General features: G+C 38.2%; 1 protein-coding gene across 1 annotated transcript; it reads left to right on the forward strand.

Annotated features, from left to right (window-relative positions):
• The first annotated feature begins 17,057 nt into the window (after positions 1-17,057).
• On the forward strand, positions 17,058-18,573 carry LOC139720862 (neuropeptide CCHamide-1 receptor-like). The gene is made up of 2 exons (XM_071632196.1): positions 17,058-17,113; positions 17,368-18,573. Exons 1-2 carry the CDS (start codon positions 17,058-17,060, stop codon positions 18,491-18,493), a joined length of 1,182 nt encoding a protein of 393 aa, XP_071488297.1. The 3' UTR covers positions 18,494-18,573.
• The last annotated feature ends 2,220 nt before the right edge of the window (positions 18,574-20,793 follow it).

Genomic DNA, 20,793 nt, shown 5'->3' on the forward strand with positions numbered 1-20,793 from the left:
GGTGGGTGCTGGACACAATAAGTCACAGTCATGTTTGATATCAGCTTCCTATGAAATTTGCCGACAACACAAGGGGTAAAAACAGCTGCCATGTGACGACATAAAATAACCCATTCCTGCAGTTCTACGTGTCACGTGACGCCACTATATTATGTCAGTGTTCAGATTCGATCAGTGCATTTTTAACTTGCACAGAACTAGGCTTTCCGATATCCGGGTAAAGTTAATTGTGTCTCGCCGGAATGTCACTACATGCGAACATAATGATAATGAGGGCAATGATATTAAGATAATATATATACCGGGTAAGAATACACTGTAAATAATGTAATGATAATAAGGGCAGTAAAGTTAGCGTATTATACCGATGATATTGATTAAAGAGAGAATTACAAAATGCCACATTGCTCCGAAGCCGTTACTAGTATCCCAGTCTAGCAAACTGCGGGTTGATGACGATCTCCTAAATCTGTACATACCTCAGAAGATTACAGTTCGTTATTCCGATGATTTGTCATTCCGATAATGAAATAAGGTTCCTTATTCCGAAAGTTCGGGTAATCTATACACGAAATAAAGTTCGTTGTTCCCGAAAGTTTGTTATCCAAAATGTTTAAAAAAGAAATGGTTCGTTACTCCGAAGTTTTCTTACTTCGAAAACGAGATAAACTTCGTAATTTCGAAGCCTTCGTTCTCGGGTTAACGAATCTCCGGAATAATGAAGATTATTTCACTTTCGGAATTAGGATATGTTTTTGTTCGGAATAACGAATATAGAATTTCATTTTCGGATTATGTATTCAACATCTAGGGTATACGAAATGTGTGTGTTTTGGGAATAACGAACCTTCGGAATAACCTACATCACCCCCTTAGAATGCACGATCACGTATGTTCTTGTATAAACGTAGTTATATACTCCTTTTTAATACATTGATGTTTTGATGAGGACGTTGATGATTTGACATAATGATTTCAGTTGTACTAGTGGCGAAATGAATAAACTGAAAATGAAAATGATGTTAATGCTGAAAATAACTCGGTTTCATATTTCACAGTGCAGGAAGACCCCTTGCATAGATCTTTCATAGGGATCCGTCATCACTGTCCCAGCAATGGCATGTAAGTTTCAATCTTATATCAATTCTGGATGAAAAGAGGAACAGGATGAATATCCCACCTTGTATGAGATTTCGAAATCCGCGTCGACTGCCCAAGCTTCCAACATGTCTAAAGTCTCATTCACTGAACCAAGATGTTCCCAACTTTCACTTTCGCTTTCGAATGAATCTTGAAGCGTCACCGTACTCGAACTCGGGATAGAACCCTTGAGGGCAAAATTGCAACCTAACCACCTTGCGCCCAAGACTTTTGAGAGAAAGAATGTCACTGCTCAAAACTGGCCTCTTCCTTTTGCCCTTGTTTCCTTGCAACTGAAACAAAATGTTTCCACGTGATCATTTTCAGGCATCCGGAGCACGTGCTTGGGCGTAACCAATCATCCGTAATAATTGTGATAGTAGGCTTGCTAGGGCGAGAAAAGGGGCGATCGCTGCATTTTATTGTACAAATGTCTTACTTGGCACAGATGTTCCCTAAGGCAAATGAAAATTTTCATCTAAAGAGACAATCTGTACCTATGCAAATAAGCCTTAATTTGCATAATTTATGCAACATACATATAAAAATTATTAAAAAATATATGTCCATCCAGCAGAAATACCTCATTTGGTAGAAGTATTCTATAGAGTATGTGGAAACAATTCCTGAAAAAGTTGATTTCATACCTATGCAAATAAACATAAAATTTGCATAATTATGCAAGTTAAATGCAAATTGATTTGTAAGCAATTAAAAAACCCTTAAATCTCTTCCTATAGATATATCTTACCCGTTGCAAACACTCTGTGAAACAAAATGAGATAAGAATTTGAATAATTGAACTATCATTACCATCTAATTTACATAATTACTAAAGAAAGTAAAGTAAAAACATTATTTAGTTTTTCTCACAGTCTAAGAACTGCATTTTATGATAAAACTACCAAAGTAGTATGCGTATCCTTTAGTCAAAAGGAAATGATTTGTAATATCAAAACACTATTTCTCTATGCAAATACCACCTAATTAGCATATTACGCATATTAATACCCGAATGTACCAGATGTCAATGGTCAAGGTCGACTTAACAAATTGTATCAGTTTCTGAGATAACTGAAGCAAATTTCACCAAACTTGGTCCAAGGATGACGTATGATGGGGCAATTAATTAAGCAATTTTTAAGTAAAATCGGCAAAGAGGTCAAAGGTCAAAAAGTTCAAGGTAAATGCTCAAAATGTCATTATTTCCCCCATATCTATGCAATGTCTGAAGGTAATTTCTTGAAACTTAGTGACTGCATACATATACTACCAAAGTATGATTTTCCAGAGAGTTTTAGATCAAGAGATCAAAAGTCAAAGGTCAGGTGAAAATGTTAAAATGTCACTTTTTTCTCCGTCTCTCGCAAATGGTTCAAGGTATCTTCATGGAATTTGGTACTGGCAGGAATATTCTAGGAATTTAGGGGTCATTTGTCAAAGGTCAGGGGTCAAAGATCAAGGTCAATTGGGCCCTTAAAATTTCACTATTTCCCTCATATTTATGCAATGCTTGTAGGATTTTTTAAGAAACTTAATAATGACGTGTATTAGCTATACCAAATGGAGATTCTCAGGGAAATTTCCTGGCGAAAGGTCAAAGTGCTATATATCACTTTTTCTTGTGAATCAAGGTATCATGAAACTTACATATTTGTGCATGTTCTACCCGACAATGATTCCCTTGTTGATTATCGAAAAAATGTTAAGCCCTCCCCTCTCAAGTGTTTTTATTTCCTAATGATAAGTAGGAAAGGACATGGCATTCAGTGACATAGTATAGTCATCACTGTCATTGCATTTAGTATATGGGTCGCATGACAGTTAATCTTGATGCACGCAATAACCTCTGACATTCTTACCTTTTACATTTTTAACTGTGTGTTTTTTTTTAACCTCTGACGTCTTTACACAAAAACCAGTTAACATAATTAATTTTTTTAAAGCTTCAAGATCATGTAGGTCATGATCATCTATACATGTATTAGCTAGTATGTGGTGGAATATAATATTTGTAGGACCCGCCAGGGAGTTACATTATCCCAAGGGAAAACAATCACAACCAGGGAAAATATGACATTTACGATCCTTGCAAACAGTAGCATGTGACAATCTCTTGATAAATCACATCCTAGTAATTGTAGAGGCCATCTAATATACTCTTTTATGGCTATGAACATATTATTTTCCTTTGATTTATTGTTGAAATTAACTGATTTTAAGTCAGAGACTAAGATTATTTGACTTAAAGTATAACATCTATATTGTTCACATGACAACTTTTATTGTTGCATATATTATTGCCTTATCACAATGTTATTGTATATAAATTTCCCAGAACAGTTTCCATGCCATAGCAGCTCGTAATATACTGAGGCCAGAGGGATTTTTTTTTCTTCATAAACATACTTTGTTTCTAACTCAAGTTTGTAAGTTCTTAATGTGTGCAGATACCCTTGCATCCACATAGTTTGCACAAGTTTATAATCAGTTTGATGTAAAAAGCCTCTTATTCGCTTGGTTGCCTACAAAATACGATTAAAATCAGAATTCACACTTTCACTAGGTAGGGTTTTTTTCGTAATCATTTTCTGACAATGACCTCAGTGGTGTACTGTTTGAAGGAAAAAAAGTTCCTTTTGTAAGCAATATTGTTCCGATATTCATGATATCAGTGCTATTCCTATGTATTACCTACTGTTATATTTATAGTTATAATCATATCTAAAGAGTGTCACTATCGAGTGCTATTTTTCCCAACCTGCAAAGTATTTATGCAATGAGGGAATATTGATAGTAAAATGATTTTAAAGAGAAATATGTTTCGAAACTTTACGTCTTGTATACTTATTTACATAATTTATGCATAAAATGCCTGGGTTAATTAAATGATATGGAAACAATTCAAGCAACAGAAGAGTGTTGTTGAGAGAATATTGTCTTATTCTATTAGCTTTGGGGATATCAAGTTCAACCGATTTAAGACATTGTCACAAGATTGCTTTTTATTTGTTCTGATTATCTATGTATAGGTATTAATATGCATATTTTGCAAATAACAGGCTGTTTGCATAGAGACAGTTTGTCTCTCTAGATGAATCATTTGCTTTTGACCCAAGGAACATCCATCCCAGGTTCAAACTTTGTACTACGAGATCCAGTGCTTGATAGATTAGAAATTCTTTCAAAAATGCAGATTTTTTGCACAATAACTTGCATAATTATGCAAATTCTATGTTAATTTACATAGGTATGAAATACATTTTTGCAGGAATGTTTCCACACTCTCTATAGAATACTTCTACCAAATTAGGTATTTCTGCTGAACGCACTTATATTTTTTAATGATTTTTATATTTTTGCATAAATTATGCAAATTAAGGCTTATTTGCATAGATACAGATTGTCTCTTTAGATGAAAAATTTTAATTTGCCCTAGGGAACATCTGTGCCAAGTAGGACATTTGTACTAAAAAATGCAGCGTTTACCCCCTTAGCAAGTCTACTATGACCCTGCACCACAAAACCAACAAAAAGTCGCCAGACATGGATTTTTAGTTAAAGACAGATTTTGAAAGAGCAGACTGTAAGCTTTAAAGTGATGTACCACTCAATTAAAATGGACTCCCCTAACCTATCTAAATACTGGAAAAAAGCACACACTCTGGAACAGTGGGAACTGAGAAAAAGAGGCTCTGAAGTACAGGGTCTATTCAAGCGCTTAATCCTTACCAAGCCGTGCTAGCTATGCAGTGAAAGGGACAAAACACGGGATGTAAACCACTGTAGCAACAACAATGATGAGATTATCAGATTAAGCTGAAATTGAGTATGTTCTATCAACACATTATGTTCATGATTAATGCCAATTTTCAAAGCAGTAGCTTTATCCTTTCACAAGTTATTAGACTTGAACGTAAAGGGTGTGCAAAGGATTTTCAGAAGTGAAAAGGGGCCTCTAAGACATACCTGATCATTCTACTCTCCCCCCAAAAAGGGTTGTAGAAAAACTGCTGAAAACACACTTTCCCATTCATGTTATGATCAAACACTAAAGAATAGTGTAGAAGAAGGATAGCTCTTTCGGAAACTATGAACAACTCAAGATTGACTTGGTTAAAGGGATCGTACAGTTTTGGTTGAGACCTACTTCAGGTTTCTAACATTTTTTGGTGAAATGATGAGAAACATCTTATGAAATATGAAAGAGCATGTAGTTCTATGAGGAATCCAACGTTTATTTGATGAAAATTGGTTTTGAAATGGCTGAGATATCCAAAAAGGAGCGATTCTACATAAAGTGTGGGACCCACACTTTATTACAATCGCTTTGTTTTACTTTGTTTTTGGATGTTTCAGTCATTCCAAACCCGATTTTCACCAAATAAACTTTGAATTCCTCTTAAAATGGTATGCTCTGTACTATGTCATAAGTGTTTTCTTGGTATCTCGCAAAAAGTTAACAGCCCAAATTCTCATCTCCACCAATACTGTATCATCCCTTTAACCCAGTCCTCACGTAAAATCAATGGGTGCGACTTTTTGTTCGTTTTCTGATGCACGGTCACAATTACATAGCTATATTACTGCCACCGGCTGTTAATTGCCTGAAAATGCAAATCAATGAAGCGCTCACTAATATCTCACTTGTTAGTAAGGTACAGGCACGAAAGTTTATGCGTCATGCATACGTCATGTATCATACGTCATGTATCATGTTTTTACCCCACTAAATTATCAGTTTAATACATTGCTTGACAATTTCTTTCCAAGACCCCCTACAGCACAGCAAAATAAGAATCAATACAATCCAGTGGGAATATACACGTCACGTTTTTCATGATCTGCAATTAACTTGTACCCTTACAGCGAATGCGAGATACCATCGTTATACTGAGGATATAAAAAAACACTCGCTATAATTATCATATGAATATTGCACAGGTGGATGCCCGTTTAAAGTGAAGATGGAGAACATTCGAGGATGTTATGGTGCGGCACGCACGATCGCGAGGCACAGCTGAGCGCATGTTGCACGACATTGTGAATATCCAAGAGCGTGCAGCATTATTTGTTTGATAAAATCGGTCTATGATCTATGATACCAGCTGGTTAAACTTTGTATAACAATACTGTGGTATAGCTCTCTAGACGAAAGTATGAATCTAGGCAAATATTGTTTGGGCTCATATGCCGCGCACACTTATTAGTGGGATTCACACTAGCGAAATGATAAAGAGAGCACACGTGATTTACTTCAGCGTTTCTGATTGGCTACATTCTTCAACCCATATTATAGTATTTTGTAATCAAGTTAGAATGTCGATAATAACTCAAATACTGACTACCAAGATCTATATTGAAAACATATGCGTCATATAGATCTGTTCATTCTAAATCATATCCATTTATCAAATTTATTGTTATTGTTGTTGTTTTTTTTTGTTAGTTGCACTGTTTAATTTGATGTAAACACTACGTGATAGCTAACTTGAGTCCATTGCCTGGAACTCCTCACATCCTATATCTACAGTAGAAATGACCTTTCTGGACGTGGATGCATGGATTCACTGTTGCTTACAAGGGAATAATAAATATACGTTTTTCTTCAAGAAGAAAAAGAGATGGATGGTGGCATTTCTAAACACCAGTTGTTTTCTCCAATATCCGTAGTATTATAAGCACAAGTGAAGAGCAAAGTTCCTTGTCCAGTTGACATTTCATCCTCACGACACCAGACGCGTGAATCTAATACCAGGGACAGCTATATCGGATTACGCCTGCGTTGTCTTTACAGCCCGGTCGATGTGGAGAAACACGTTGGAGAAGGTCACGTGACAGAGTAAATCGGAAGCTGTTACATCCTCTCTACTCTTCAAAACTTGGGTGTTTTTTTTTTTCTTCTTTAAAAAAGATCGATTCAGATAGTTCACAATCAGGGGCATTGACCGTTAGCGTCAGGGATGATATCCTAAGTAAAAAGAAAAAAATAATAAGGAAAACAGTACCGGTAGGTTTGTGTCCGAAGCAGTTTACGTTCCCTGTATATCGATTGTGTGTTGTCAACTTTTCTAACTCAAGTAAAAAGGGTACTTGTGTATTCAGATCTTCTTTTTTTTTTTTTAGACAGAGGGTCTGACATATTGATCGAGTGAGTGAGAGAAAAAAAATGATACAGAGCAAAGACATTAGGAAAGAAAACTTAACTCCTTTTACTCCTTTCGAGAAAGCGTTTCCTGATTGTAATCAGCTTTATTCGTGGACAAGGTTCTATATAATGTTATTATAAAACGATGATCCATGAATAAAATGTATCGGGAGGAAGGCCTGTAAATAGAGGCAAAATTGATCTTCCATTATATCCCTTATCAATCAAATCCTGGTCAGCGACTGGTTTACATGACATCATCGTGACCAAATATAACATTGCTATGATGTTGATGATTTTGAAAACAAAATGCCGATGGAGAAAATTAATGACATAGTGCACTATACCATTAATGTCGTCATAGATATGCTATGGTTTTCACTGATAATAAACTTTGACATTAAGTGTTCTTCCAATGTGGTCTAGGATTTACTGAAGTTAAAAAAGACTGAAGTTGACAATGAATTATGCAATCCGGGTTTCCTATACGGATTGCATAAGAACATCACGGTTTAGAGTCAAGGCATTCTACACGTACTTATTCATCCAGCATTAATTGATACAGGTGAGACATAGGCACAAAAAGTCATGCCCCACCCATACACTAAACGCATGCAAAGCGAGGCTCAAGAATTGTCCCTCTCTTAAATTCAGTTCTAAAAGGAGACCTCCGGATGATTTTCATACTTTTACATTTGAACAGCTATAACTTAACTATATTGAGTACAAAGTTTCAGAATTTTTAGTGATTGGGGTGAGGAATAAGAATGTTTTTAGGATTTAAAACAAATTGCAATGAACAAGGATGATGACATGGCAGCCTCAACATAAGAATGCATGAGTTGGGGCTCAAGGAAGCAGAACAAAAGAAGGCATACATAGATTTCGCACAGGTGAACATGTTAAGCAAGCGGTATTGTCAAGTAATTGTAATGGAATTACACTGCTAGATTTCTGAAATATGTGAGGCTTCTATGTCATCAACATTGTCCAGTGTAATTTGTTTAGGATTTTTCAGAGTATTGGTTTCTCTGCTAAAGGACCACAATAAATTCCACAAATCTATATGGAGCTTTCGATTTATGTACTACATGATATGAAATTATGAAAATCCTCTGGAATGCCCCATTAAAGTTTGAGGTCTAATGCGCACCTCATACAAAGACTTAACAAAACGAGCTCATATTAAGTTGTTCGTGCCCAATTATCCGCTTTAAGACATAATTTTCCTTTTTCCTAACACTGCTCATTCTCCAATGACCTCTTTGACACATCATTTTCACTCAAAATCATAATATTACTACGAATAAGGATATAAAACAGTTAGTAGCATGTAATTTACTGTCATATATTATTCAGGCATTTTTTTGTATTGTTATGTAGGCTATGGAGATGCCCATGTTGACACTAGTACAGTCGTGATAAGAGGGTTTAGTTTTAACAGCATTCATTACTTGTAGGAATGTTTTACCATCACATCTAGACGAGAATGTATAGTGATATGAAAACGGGGCGCATAATTTTGCTATTGGCCTTCATTGGTTTTTAATGAGAATGATGGAGGTAGTGGTCGTGGTGTAGTGATAGGTAGACATGTTACCCTCACAGTTGACTCTGCAGAATGGACGCCAGGTGAACGCAAAGCAGACTTATTTGTAACCCTAACACATATGCTATGCTCAAATTTATCATTATTATCTTCTCTTCTTTTTTTTTTGGTAGAGCGTGACAAGAATGTGTGTACAGATAATTTATGGGCCTGGGGTTTTTTATGTTAGGATTGGGGTTTTTGTGCGTATTGGCGGCCATTTCAAAAGTCATCTTTTATGCACAATGAAATTACCAGTCACATCTTTGTGTTCGTAAGTGTCAGATTATCATCTTTTCAGGAGAGCATGTTAATATCAAACTTTCCAATACGCGTGAAGATAACCTATAAGGTATTCATTACTGGGATATCTTAGTGTTAAAACGCCACTGCGGCTATACCATTTTAGAAACAGTTTTGGCTGTCTTGACAATTGCTCGACAGAAATATTATAATTTACTTATGTGAAAATACGAATTATTGCTTTTCACCCGGAGTTCAATCTCCCGAATCACTTCATGGTATAGTTTTCACCACTTATAATATAATACACTTAGAATGTTATCCATATAGGAAATTTCAGACTTTTGAGACAAATTTAGTTTGAATTTCTCAAAATCCTCCAGGATGCAAGAGTCGAATCATCCAGATTCAGATTCTGCAGCACCCTGGAAATAGTGCAAAACCATCTCTCTTTTTTTCGGTTTTCCATCATTTAAAATCGGAAGTGCACACATACAATGTGTATTGCTTTCGGATTTTGGCGGCTATTTTGACAGTTTGGCGGCCATCTTGAATATCTCAAAATCTTCAAGGGTGCAAACGTTGCATCATCTAGGTTCAGATTCAGCAACCTCAAATAGGATTCAACTTTTATTTCTTTTTTTTCAATTTTCTACATTTATAAGTAAATATGTAGGAATTTCAGATTTTGGCGGCCATCTTAAAATGTTTCACAGTCATCAAGGATGAAAGAGTTGCATCATCCAGATTCGGATTCAGCACCATCGAAACAGGATAAAACCATGAAAAAATATCGGGCGGACGATTAAACACGGTTAGGCACAAAATCTGACTTGACACCCGCACTATATCAAGTGTGGTTAGTCATGACTAAAGCATGATGAAATGACGCGGTCAATGCAATGCAATTCAATTCAATTCAGTTCAGTTCATTTCATTTCATTTCATTTTATTTTCAGGGTTCTCATTATGGGTTACAGTCGGTAATTTTGCCTTGCATCATTGATGTGGATGGAATGATGTCTTCGCAAATACCTAACATATAGGTGGTACTGCGTTCGCTCTGAAATGGTGTAAAATTAATCTATTGGTTGTTGATTATCTCATCGAGTAGGCCTAACAGTGCCATAATTTTTATTTGTATTAAACTGAGCAAGCAAGAAGTTTTAGGAAAAATTAGGAAATGTTAAATGTGCTTTTTACGCACACAAAGATAATGAACGAAAAACTTCTGCCCGAATTTTCCTGTTTGCATGTTAATCTGTTGGTTGGAGAAGAGTGCGGCTTTGATTTCGTGTTTGGTTCCTAATAGATCCACACACACTTTTTTAGTCAACAGATTATAGAAAATTGATCCGTACGTGACTGTTGCAGGAGGAAATAAAACATTTTTACCTACACTTCCATCGGCCATCATTGATAAAGTAATGCGTATGTAAATACATTCCTTCCCCTCTGCTTATGCAGCGTTTGAAAAGAGCACAGTGCGGCATCAGCACACCTGTTTCCCGGGGCGACATGGGGCCAAACATGAGTTTACATCGGAAGAACCTCCAAGAAACAATAACAACGACAACAAAAATGTTCTAACGATCTTCTAGCAGGTCCTAGCTGACGCGCTTTCGCGTGCAGCCTTCACATCGGTTAGTCACGCACGCTGCCCAGCCTCTGCCGAGTGCCACTCAACCAAAGTCGCCCAACTGTTTGATCAGCTGCCTTGACCATCACTGCGCGTATGGTAAACATACCTTCATCGTCCGCACTGCGTGGTGGCGCTTGCGCGCGCGGACTTCGGAAATTGCGGGAAAGTAATCAGAGCACAAGGGATGATGTTCACTTCACTGTAAGATCACTTTGAGGGAGCTCGACGAGATTGGTAAGGATAAGTGAAAATAATTTTGTATATCATCACTTTTTTTTTTAATAGTACGTCTTCCGCTTATAGCTGCATTAGTGTTTTAGTTGTCTTGTTGCATTGCGATGTTTTAAGTCACTTCCAAATTTAGAGGGAAGGGGGGGGGGATGGCGAGATCTTGTCTTTCATTTCTTTCGTTGCTGTTTTTTTCATCGAAGAGGAATCATGAAAACTGACAAGATTGCATCTTACATGCACTAGCCGATATACCGAGCTGTCTATACCGCAGACAGCACTTGAACCTCATCCCACTTGTCATTGCATGGCGCGTTAAACGGAAAAGTGTCCCCAGCGACTACAGCATAAACGATAAATCATGTACTGAAATCGTGAAGTGGATGTGGCAGTCTAAATAAGTATAACAGCCCCTATTAATGAGGATAGACAGGGATCCCATCACCAACGAAGAACTCGAGTATAAGGATGAAGCAGGGAAGTATACGCACCTCCTCTTGACATCGCTTTTGGTGGTGATGCGATCTTGAAAGTTCTTTCATATGGTTATCCTCATCTGATTGATTGGAATTCTTCGCATAAAAGACCTCCCGTCCTCATCCCAGTCAAGAGGGTGTGTGTTGATGACGAGACGGGAGGGGTTTGGAAGAGCAAGATCATTCATACGGAAACCGGGTCATCTCGTATCGCTCTTCAAGAATGAGATGATCAGCTTTGGGGAAAAAAAAAGTTATGTTATTATCATATTGTGATACAATCATGACTGGGGCATTCGAAATGTCGTGAAACATAGGGTGATGTTCGTTTTTCCGAAGGTTCGTTAATCCGAAAATGAAATAATTATGGTTCGTTATTCCGAAAATGAAAAGATTGTGCGTACTAACACTAACCAACCATCAGATTTACGAACCTTATTTCGTTTTCAGAATAACAAACCTTCAGAATAACGAACTTTCCCTCCCGACCCACCCCCCCCCCTCATTTTTTGGATTAACCAGCCTTGTTTCACTTTCTGATTAACGAACCTTCGGAATAAAGAACTTTATTTCATTTTCGCAATTGACTGTAACCGAAACAAGGGGAGTACATCATAAATGGTCAGAAAAAAAGAAAATTATTATGGTGTATATTGTATAACATCATGTGTAATTGCTATAAGTCGTACCGCTGTGAACAGCTTGATGCGGAGTCAAAACCTCCAACGTAAGCTGCTCCGAGAGAGAAGGGGGGGGGGGGGCGCCTGGAGTCAATTCCTTTAATGTCAATGTGAGTAGATATTAAAGAATTATTCAATGGCTTTTGAGATGCTCCGATACTAAAGGTGTGCCGTATCACGTGATTTTCGCCACGAAGAAACGCTTATCATGTGGTAAGAGAATGATATAAGACTTGGATTGCGCTGTTACTAAGGGTTTAATTGGCTTTTCACATCAAAAGGATGGCTCTTCAGATTTGCGTAATATCAGACAAAAAAAACAACAACAACAACACAAGACATCAGTAACACTTGAAAACTACCCCAAAATAGATTGCAATAGCAAGTTTCATCAAAAAGTTCCTTTAAGTGAGGTCGCATTATGTTCTACATGGATACTTTTATAGTGTATAATGTAAATAGATAGATAGATAAACAGACAGATAGGTAGGTAGGTAGATAGATAGATAGATAGGTAGATAGATAGATAGATAGATAGATAGATAGATAGATATTGCAATCATCTTGTAATGAATATCACACCGAAATTTAGAATGTGAAGCTTATAGCCTGCGTAAATTATGTATACTAGCAGGAGGTATATAGTGTCTGGTTATTCCATTCAAATTAAACTTTATTTTCACTTTTTCAACAGAATGTACAGAGAAATATGTAAAATTTGAAATGCCTTTTGTCGAATGTATACACAGACAGCCAGAAATAACATGTTCGTGTCTATATGATCAGCACAAACAGAGCCCTTTTATTGGGCGTGGGTGTTAACGGGAAAAGAGACGGTGACAGAGCTAGGGGGCCAAACTGAAATGTTACAGTTTAACCCGATCGCAGCAGGAACCCGCTGGTTCCTGTCCATAGTGCATGAGTATCTCGGAGGTGACAGATTTGCTCGTGGCTTGCGTGGACTTGGGAAAAGTGTTTTCTTTCTTCTTCTTTTTCGAGACAGACCGATTTCTCAGTGTAGCCTATAAAAAAAAGTGTATAGGGCCGTAGGGAAGGATTGTGAATGAAACGAACCCAGAATCATTTTCATTCAGCTTCCATTTCGTAGAGTGTTCCGATCAGGGGACGTTATTTCGTTCTCATGCAGGTGCGTGTAACGTCCATTAAGACTAAGTGATGATGATGATAATGATGATGATGATGATAATGAAACAGCATTTATATAGCGAAATCCATCTGTAGAAACTTTAATACTGACTTATTACCCTCTTCATTTATTGATATGTTCCAGCTGAACTCAGAAATCCATTCTTATCCTACAAGGCAAGCAATGGATGTACACTTGAGTAACCCTAAAACACTCCTAGCACACAAATCAGTAAGACATACTGGCCCAGATATCTGGAATAGACTTCCACTTGAATTACGTAACATTAAGTCTATTCATTCATTTAAAAAAGCAGTAAAGAAAATGTTGATTTCACAGTACCGGTGATACCTTCTGTAGAAACACTTGATGACTCATTCTTTGTTCATTGTTGTATCTATTATGTTTCTTTCTCTCCGAGTCTCTGCACGTGCGGATGCACCTGCAGTATACTGTCCTCCTCTGATCCACTGGGATTCATTCCTTCTCTGTTGTTCATAATTCATGTTATGTCGGGCGAATCATGGTTCACTATAACGTCATGCCCTGAAAGGGCACGTAGAAATTTATGCTGTGTATGTAGATGATTGCTTTTTGTCTTCTTCTCTTTTTCTCTCTTTCTCATTCAATGTAACTTTTACAAGACAAAAGCAACACTTATTATGTGAATACATCACTGTAATTTATTAGTATAAATACAGTATGTGCATGTATGTATGTGTCTAGGTATAGAGGTATGTCGAGTTGATCTGGCGATAGACTAGTATCCGGAGGTTTTTATCATCTCTTCCCCTTCCTTTCTTCTTCTTCTCTCTCTCTCTCTCTCTCTCTCTCTCCCTCTCCCTAACCCGTATTCCACGAGCATCATGTTGGACCCTCTTGTTTTTCTTCACTATAATGTTATTTGTTATCGGTTGCCAAACAGTCAAGCGTTGTGCTTATTATTGGCAATCGTTCTGTATGCAAATTATTAACATGTTACTCATGTAATTATACTACAGATGTATTGCATAATTAATGAAAATGATGAAAATTGTATAAAGTATACTACCGGTATTTTGTACTTTGTTAATGAAATTGCAGAAAATTGATGTATTTGAAAAAAAAAATGGCATACAGAGAATAAATAAATCAAATCAAATCAAATCAAATCAAACATTAAAAGGCGCTCGGCTCCCACAATGTGTCACACATCATTGACAAAGTTGCTGGAATAGATAGGTCTTCAGTTCAGATTTGAAGGTATTGAGGCTGTTGCCATTCCGAAGCGGGACCGGTAGATAGAATAAACAGAAATAATACCAATTAAATACGTTAAATCCTGTTGCAAAAAGTACATTGACAGAGAGAGAGCATTTGCTCTCTCTCTCTCTCTCTCTTCAATTCTGGAAGAGAGAGAGAGAAGTAGAGAGGCAAGGAATTCACGTGGTCTTACCACGAAGCACTTATTCTTATAAGTTGAGTCACCATTTGATACGGACAGCGCTACACAATGCACCTGTTTTGTTTTGTTTGTTTTGTTTTGCGTATGAACCAAACGATATTTTCACTCCTCTCTCTCTCTCTCGTTTTAAGCAGGGCTTTGATTTAATGTCCTGCATTTGTAAACCACTGCAGAGATGTTGCGCATGAAACATGAAACATACTTTGCAGTGACGCAAGCTTCTGGTTCATGGACCGTATAGCTCGTGGGCCTTAGTTAATGTCGAGCTCGTGGGCTGTAGACTCGTGAGATTTATTACTCGTGAGATGAGTAACTCGTGGGTTGTATGATTCGTGGGCTGTATGACTTGTGGGTGTCGAACTGATGACATCCACCCATAGTGATTATCTTGGGGTCATCCCATCATCTCGTCTCCCACGAGTCATACAACCCGTGAGGTTGACACTGGGCAAATAAGGTCCGTGAGTCAAACAGTAGGCAAACAAGGCCCACGAGTCCGGCACTGGGCGAAAAAGACCCACCAGATGTACACTGGATTAATTAAGCCACGTAATGATGTAATTGGTGTATACAGGCCGGGCTCCTTCACTGCAACAACCTTAATAGAGTTGGTCAAAACCATCTTAAAAAGGCGCCAGTCGTGCATCGCTTTTATGACCAACAGACTGCAAGACCCTCTCGCTAAAAACTGACTCACGCTTATGCACTCACATCATAATTATTTTGAAGTTCCTCTGTATGTTGTAAATAGGTTTCCTTTAATTTCAATTTCAGTGCTAAAGTTGTGACCTACCGATTTAGTGGCATATTTAAACCTTACCATATTGATTGTCTAAGCCCTATTACCACAATAAAACATTTTCCTATTACTTTTTTTCCAGGCAATTCAACGGGCAAAACCCCTTTTGCAATTAAAACAACAGATACCTCTCTCACTTTAGGATGAAATTATGTAGATTGAAATTGTATACCAGTATTTGTTGTTTGGTTAATATTCTGTTTTATCTGTAATTCTATGCTGTGACGCTCTTCTTTTTTTTGTAAAATAATATATGAAATTCATCTCAAAGAGTTTTCGCGTCGGATGGTAATTATACGGACCTGCTTTCCTATAAAGCTCAAGTGGCGTGTTTAGTGTGCATGAACGGATGTTCCGTATCGCTTACCGGTGGGAAACGCCCACACATCAAGGTAAACTGGAAAACTAAAATATTGAATTTTCGCTTCGAGTCATCGCCAAGCATTCGTCTCGTTGTTGCCTGAGTTTTTCATTATTTTTGCCTTCGGGCGTAGAGTAAATATTGCATTTCTGGCACCTTTGTGCTCGCTAACGCCTGGATGAATCCGATAATTATTTTTTTTTCTACATTAGCCAAATAACACCGAACCCACCGTTCCAACAACACTGAATATACATAAGCCCAAAAATCGATGGCCAATTCATCGGATAAAGAAAATGGTCGACATGTGTGGTTGGTTTCCTGCAGAGTACTGAACCAATTTGAAAGCAGTCACACATATGAAATAGAACGTTACAGAGAACTCCAGATATTTCTTGAAATAGATATATATGGCCTATCATACTATTATACACAGTCTCTGGTTAAGTGAAATGTTTAAGAATTAATGATCAGAGCCCTTCTTAATGAAAGATCTTCGTTACTGTAGCAACATTTCATCCTCAGTCAGGAGAGGGACACATCACAAAGAGAAAAGAAAAAAATGACACACCACTCACAAAATGCAGCACGTGTAATGTCCCTTCTTGGAAAATGCCTACGTAGCAACGTAATATCTGTATAATTCAACATGACATTGCATGATATTGTTACTTTGAAAGATTCGTCAAGTTCATGTAGCTTACTAAATATTGGTTTTGTGTACACCAACGTACCTACACTTTGCGAGCTTTTGTGTTAATTGACGGTAAAAATGAAAAAAAAAGAAGAACTGAACTGAACAAGATTTAAAAAAAAAAAACCCAACAATGTATTACACCTACCCTAAGAATATATGTTTGGTATCCACAGTAATATAAATGTACACGTAAATGTTTGTGTGTTAAATGATAATGCTAACCAAAATGACCGTATTCACAGACAAATGGTGTGAAATGACATATATAAGATCTCAAGCAAGAACTGCAAAATTTAAGTTGAGATAGCAAATTATGAAATTTAAAAAAAAAAGTAGATTCACATTAAAAAAAAAATACAATGAAATCAAGGATGTCATTAAAAGCTGCAGTCAAAAGGGTTAAGTACCAGCGGTGAATGAATAATGATAATGAAAACATATATTATTGCGACTTTGTACCAGTGATGAGTGAGGAACAACAAGAGTACGATGTCAGCAATTACCAGAGGAAGTACGAGACGTAAGTCAGCCAAATGTATTTCTTCATTCACGAACAGAGTTTGTTATTAAACGATGCTATCTCATCGGGCCCTGCGTTCCACTCTTGAGCATCTCACCACACACAATACTCAAACTTGTTTAATGTGACAGTCAAGGTAACGTTTTAGCATACATCAGCTCATGTTGAGATCAAAGCTTGGGATTGTAGTCATGCCTTTCATTGCCACGTATGATTAATGAGGCGTATTCTCTTTTCCTTTTTTTTTGTCACAGGACCACCACTGCCAGCTCTACCACCATGGAGTCGTTTAGCTCCTCCAGCTTCTCATTGGCCATCAATGAAACATTGACGTGTGAGGCCGACTGGAGCTTGCACAAGATTTGGGGACCTTTCTTTCTCATCCTCGTGGCCATCTTCGGTTTCATGGCAAACCTGAGCCTCGTGGTCATCGTTCTGCGTTACAAGCATCTCCAGATGCCCCCAAACATCCTCGTGCTGAACCTGGCCATCGGGGACATGGTCTACCTCCTCGTCTCCACGCCCTTTCACGCCGAGCACGAGATCCACGCATGCTGGCAGTTCGGCCTCGTGGTATGCAAGCTCAGCAACAGCATGCAGGTGCTGTCGCAGGGCGTGTGCGTCTATTCCCTGATGGCGGGCAGTATCGAGCGGTACTGCGCAATCGCGCGTCCGGTCCGTGACAACAGCAACGTGTCCGCCCACCTCAAGACGTCTCTGGTGGTCGTCCTGATCTGGGTGGTGTCGCTGGCCTTGTCCATCCCCATCTTGAAGATCGCCGATATGCCACACGAGTCCACGTGCGTCTACCTGCCACATGCCACCCAGACGGCGGTGATTCACGAGACATTCAGATTCGCTGTCATGTACGTCATCCCTCTCTTTATCATCGCATTCTCCTATGCCAAGATGTCGCGAACACTCATCCTGAGTACATCCCGTTTCTCCGGGGAACGCCAGCCGGGTGCCGCCCAGCAGCTCAACACGCGACGACGGATAGCCATCATGTTGCTTACTATTGCGGTCTTCTTCGGCATCTCATGGCTGCCTTACTTCACGTACTCCCTTTGGTTCCAGTATTCTTTCGACTACCGACTAGACATGCACATCAAAGTGGCTCACGTGTTCCGGCAAGTCCGCTTCATCCTTGCCTTCCTGAACACCTGCTTTAACCCTGTCGTTGTCTACTTGCTCAGCACGAGCTACAGACGAGCGCTGGTCCACACCCTTCGGTGTCGCCCATCTTGCGAGCTTGGACGGGACGCCGTGAGGAGCACGTACTCTGCCTACAAGAACAGTGTGGTGACGGCCAAAAAGAGGGTTAACAATCAGAACAGCGGGTGCTACGAAAGCACGGACATGACCGTCCTCAGTTCGTGACTAGCCCAGATGGGTCAGTGCTGTACCGGCATCGATTCTTCTTGCGAAGATACTAACGAGCAAAGCACAGAACAGCAGCAGCTACAGCAGGATGAAGCGAGCCCATCCTAGACTCCGATGTATAAAAGCTCACAATGAGGACATGCTTGCTGCTTGACAGTACCCATAATGGTGTGGTGAGCTTTTGATCATGATGTCCTTGTCCTGCATGCTTCATCAAGGGACTGATGTCTGAGTTTGGATTTAGAGACTCACAGTTGCTGAACATCTCGACGTCTCGATAAGAACTGGAGTTAAGTGTAAATAGCATTGTATTGTGCATCAGAACTTTGATTCATGCCCATCTAATGTCCATCTGATTTTGCCAGGCCACTTAAAATTGAGGTGGGAAATATTGCACGAATCGGAAACTAGTTCTGTACACTCCAAAAAGATGCAGTTCGTTTTCCGATAACTCCACAAAAGGAAAGTAAATGCTAACATTCTTTTTGATGATAATAACTGCCTTATGGAGGCAGAAGAAGAAAGGACTGGCATTACGAAGAAGTATGACCCGCACAAAGTTCTTCATGACTGTTTGGAATGATGGCTCATCTTTCGTAATGTAACTACTCTTCCCTAAATTTGACAGCTGGAAGATAAGAGAGAAAGAGTAACAGTAATTTTCTATTTGTTACAGTACAGGAAAGTGGTAGTCTATACTCCCAGACTTAGTACATCCTCACAAATTTAATGTCATTCGCAGTGCATGCATGGATGTGATTCGTGTAGGATGTGTTGAGCCTTACTGAAGATACCAAATCAATGTTTCATAACAACTGAAAGAATAATTAGAGACTAGTTTAAAGGAATCCAATCGATTATTTATTTATTTATTTATTTATTTACTTATTTATTCATTTATTAATGACGTGTCTTCACTACAAACCGCTGACTAGACAAGGTTGTGGCAAAGGTGAATGGAATCCATCGGAAGGATTTTCGCCTGCTACAACTTAAATCATTGATATGTTATTGTGTGGTGAAAATCAGATTACAACTATTGATCTACCTGTTTATCACTATAAGCGTAGATCAGTGTGTCAGAGGGATCAGCACTGTTGAATTAATAAAAAAACACCAAACAAATAAAAAAAATCACAGTGCCGCATGAAATATTGTTTTGGTTTCAGGCGAATCGTGTCCCAGTGCAATATAATGTGAAGCCTTTCTCATATTTTTATTTCTTTAAAGTGTGTAAAGCAAATAAATTGGTGAACTCATTTGAAGCACAAGGATCAAAAGAGTTACTAATAGTTTATGTTCACTTTTCTCAATCTCTCTTTCGCAACCTTGTTTCGTTCCTTGCTATTTTTTTTTTAAATCTTACAAGGAATTTGTCCATGTCGTCACTGCTCACGACGTGCCAACATACTAACTTTTGCAATACAAACGATGCACTGAAAACGATATCTTACACACGTATGTAATTGATAAAAACTGATGCACTGAAGAAAGAAAGTTCACAACCGTGGAGAAAGATCGTGTAGATAATAACTTTACATCGATAGCTGGGAGTATACTGAAAGTACTTTTAGCAAAGGTAGCGAATTGCACTACTTATTCAATCCTCATTTGACTTAATCCGTGAGAATATAAAGTTTTGCATCGAATTTTCTTTCCTGTGATAAAAGATGAAAGTATGAAAAGGGAAAATATTTTTCACCTTACCATGTACATACAAGAGAGCATTATTGTCAGTGTAGTCTCATTCAAGACTCTCTTATCTTGTTATGCTCCAGACACACCGCTATGCCGGTGGCTCTATTCATGTTGCTGGTGAAACGTTCCTTCTTTGGGAGGCCAAAACGTAGTGAAACGTGGAAGTCTGATAGTACATTTTATGTGTAGGCATGGGGAAAGCGATATTTTGTCTGTTTCTCGTTATCTCAAGATATGACACGTCGGTTTTTGAAAGTGATCTTGGCGTGTTTCATGATGTAAAAGTAATTTTCACAACAGTTGAGTTTGATTCTGAACTAATTGTGCTACTTTTCTCCCAGCTAATTCAATACTTTCTTCATAGAGTGTATGTTTACGAACATTAATGTCTTAGGGCGTATATAAACGAAGTGATGACTAATTGTCTAGGCTAGACTGTACAACTGGCAAATGATATGTTTAACGCCTTTGTCGTAGAGTGATTATGTACTTCATTTCTATAGAACAGAGGTTTCAAAAAGCATTTGACACGTAAAGCTCCAGACACTTTCACACAATGACCACACACATCCCTTCCCATTTTCTCTGATCCGAGAATC

Source organism: Diadema antillarum, unplaced genomic scaffold (genome assembly GCF_040938485.1).
Source record: "Diadema antillarum isolate AM-2024a unplaced genomic scaffold, OU_Dant_1.0 scf00000134, whole genome shotgun sequence".
Taxonomy (NCBI): Eukaryota; Metazoa; Echinodermata; class Echinoidea; order Diadematoida; family Diadematidae; genus Diadema; species Diadema antillarum.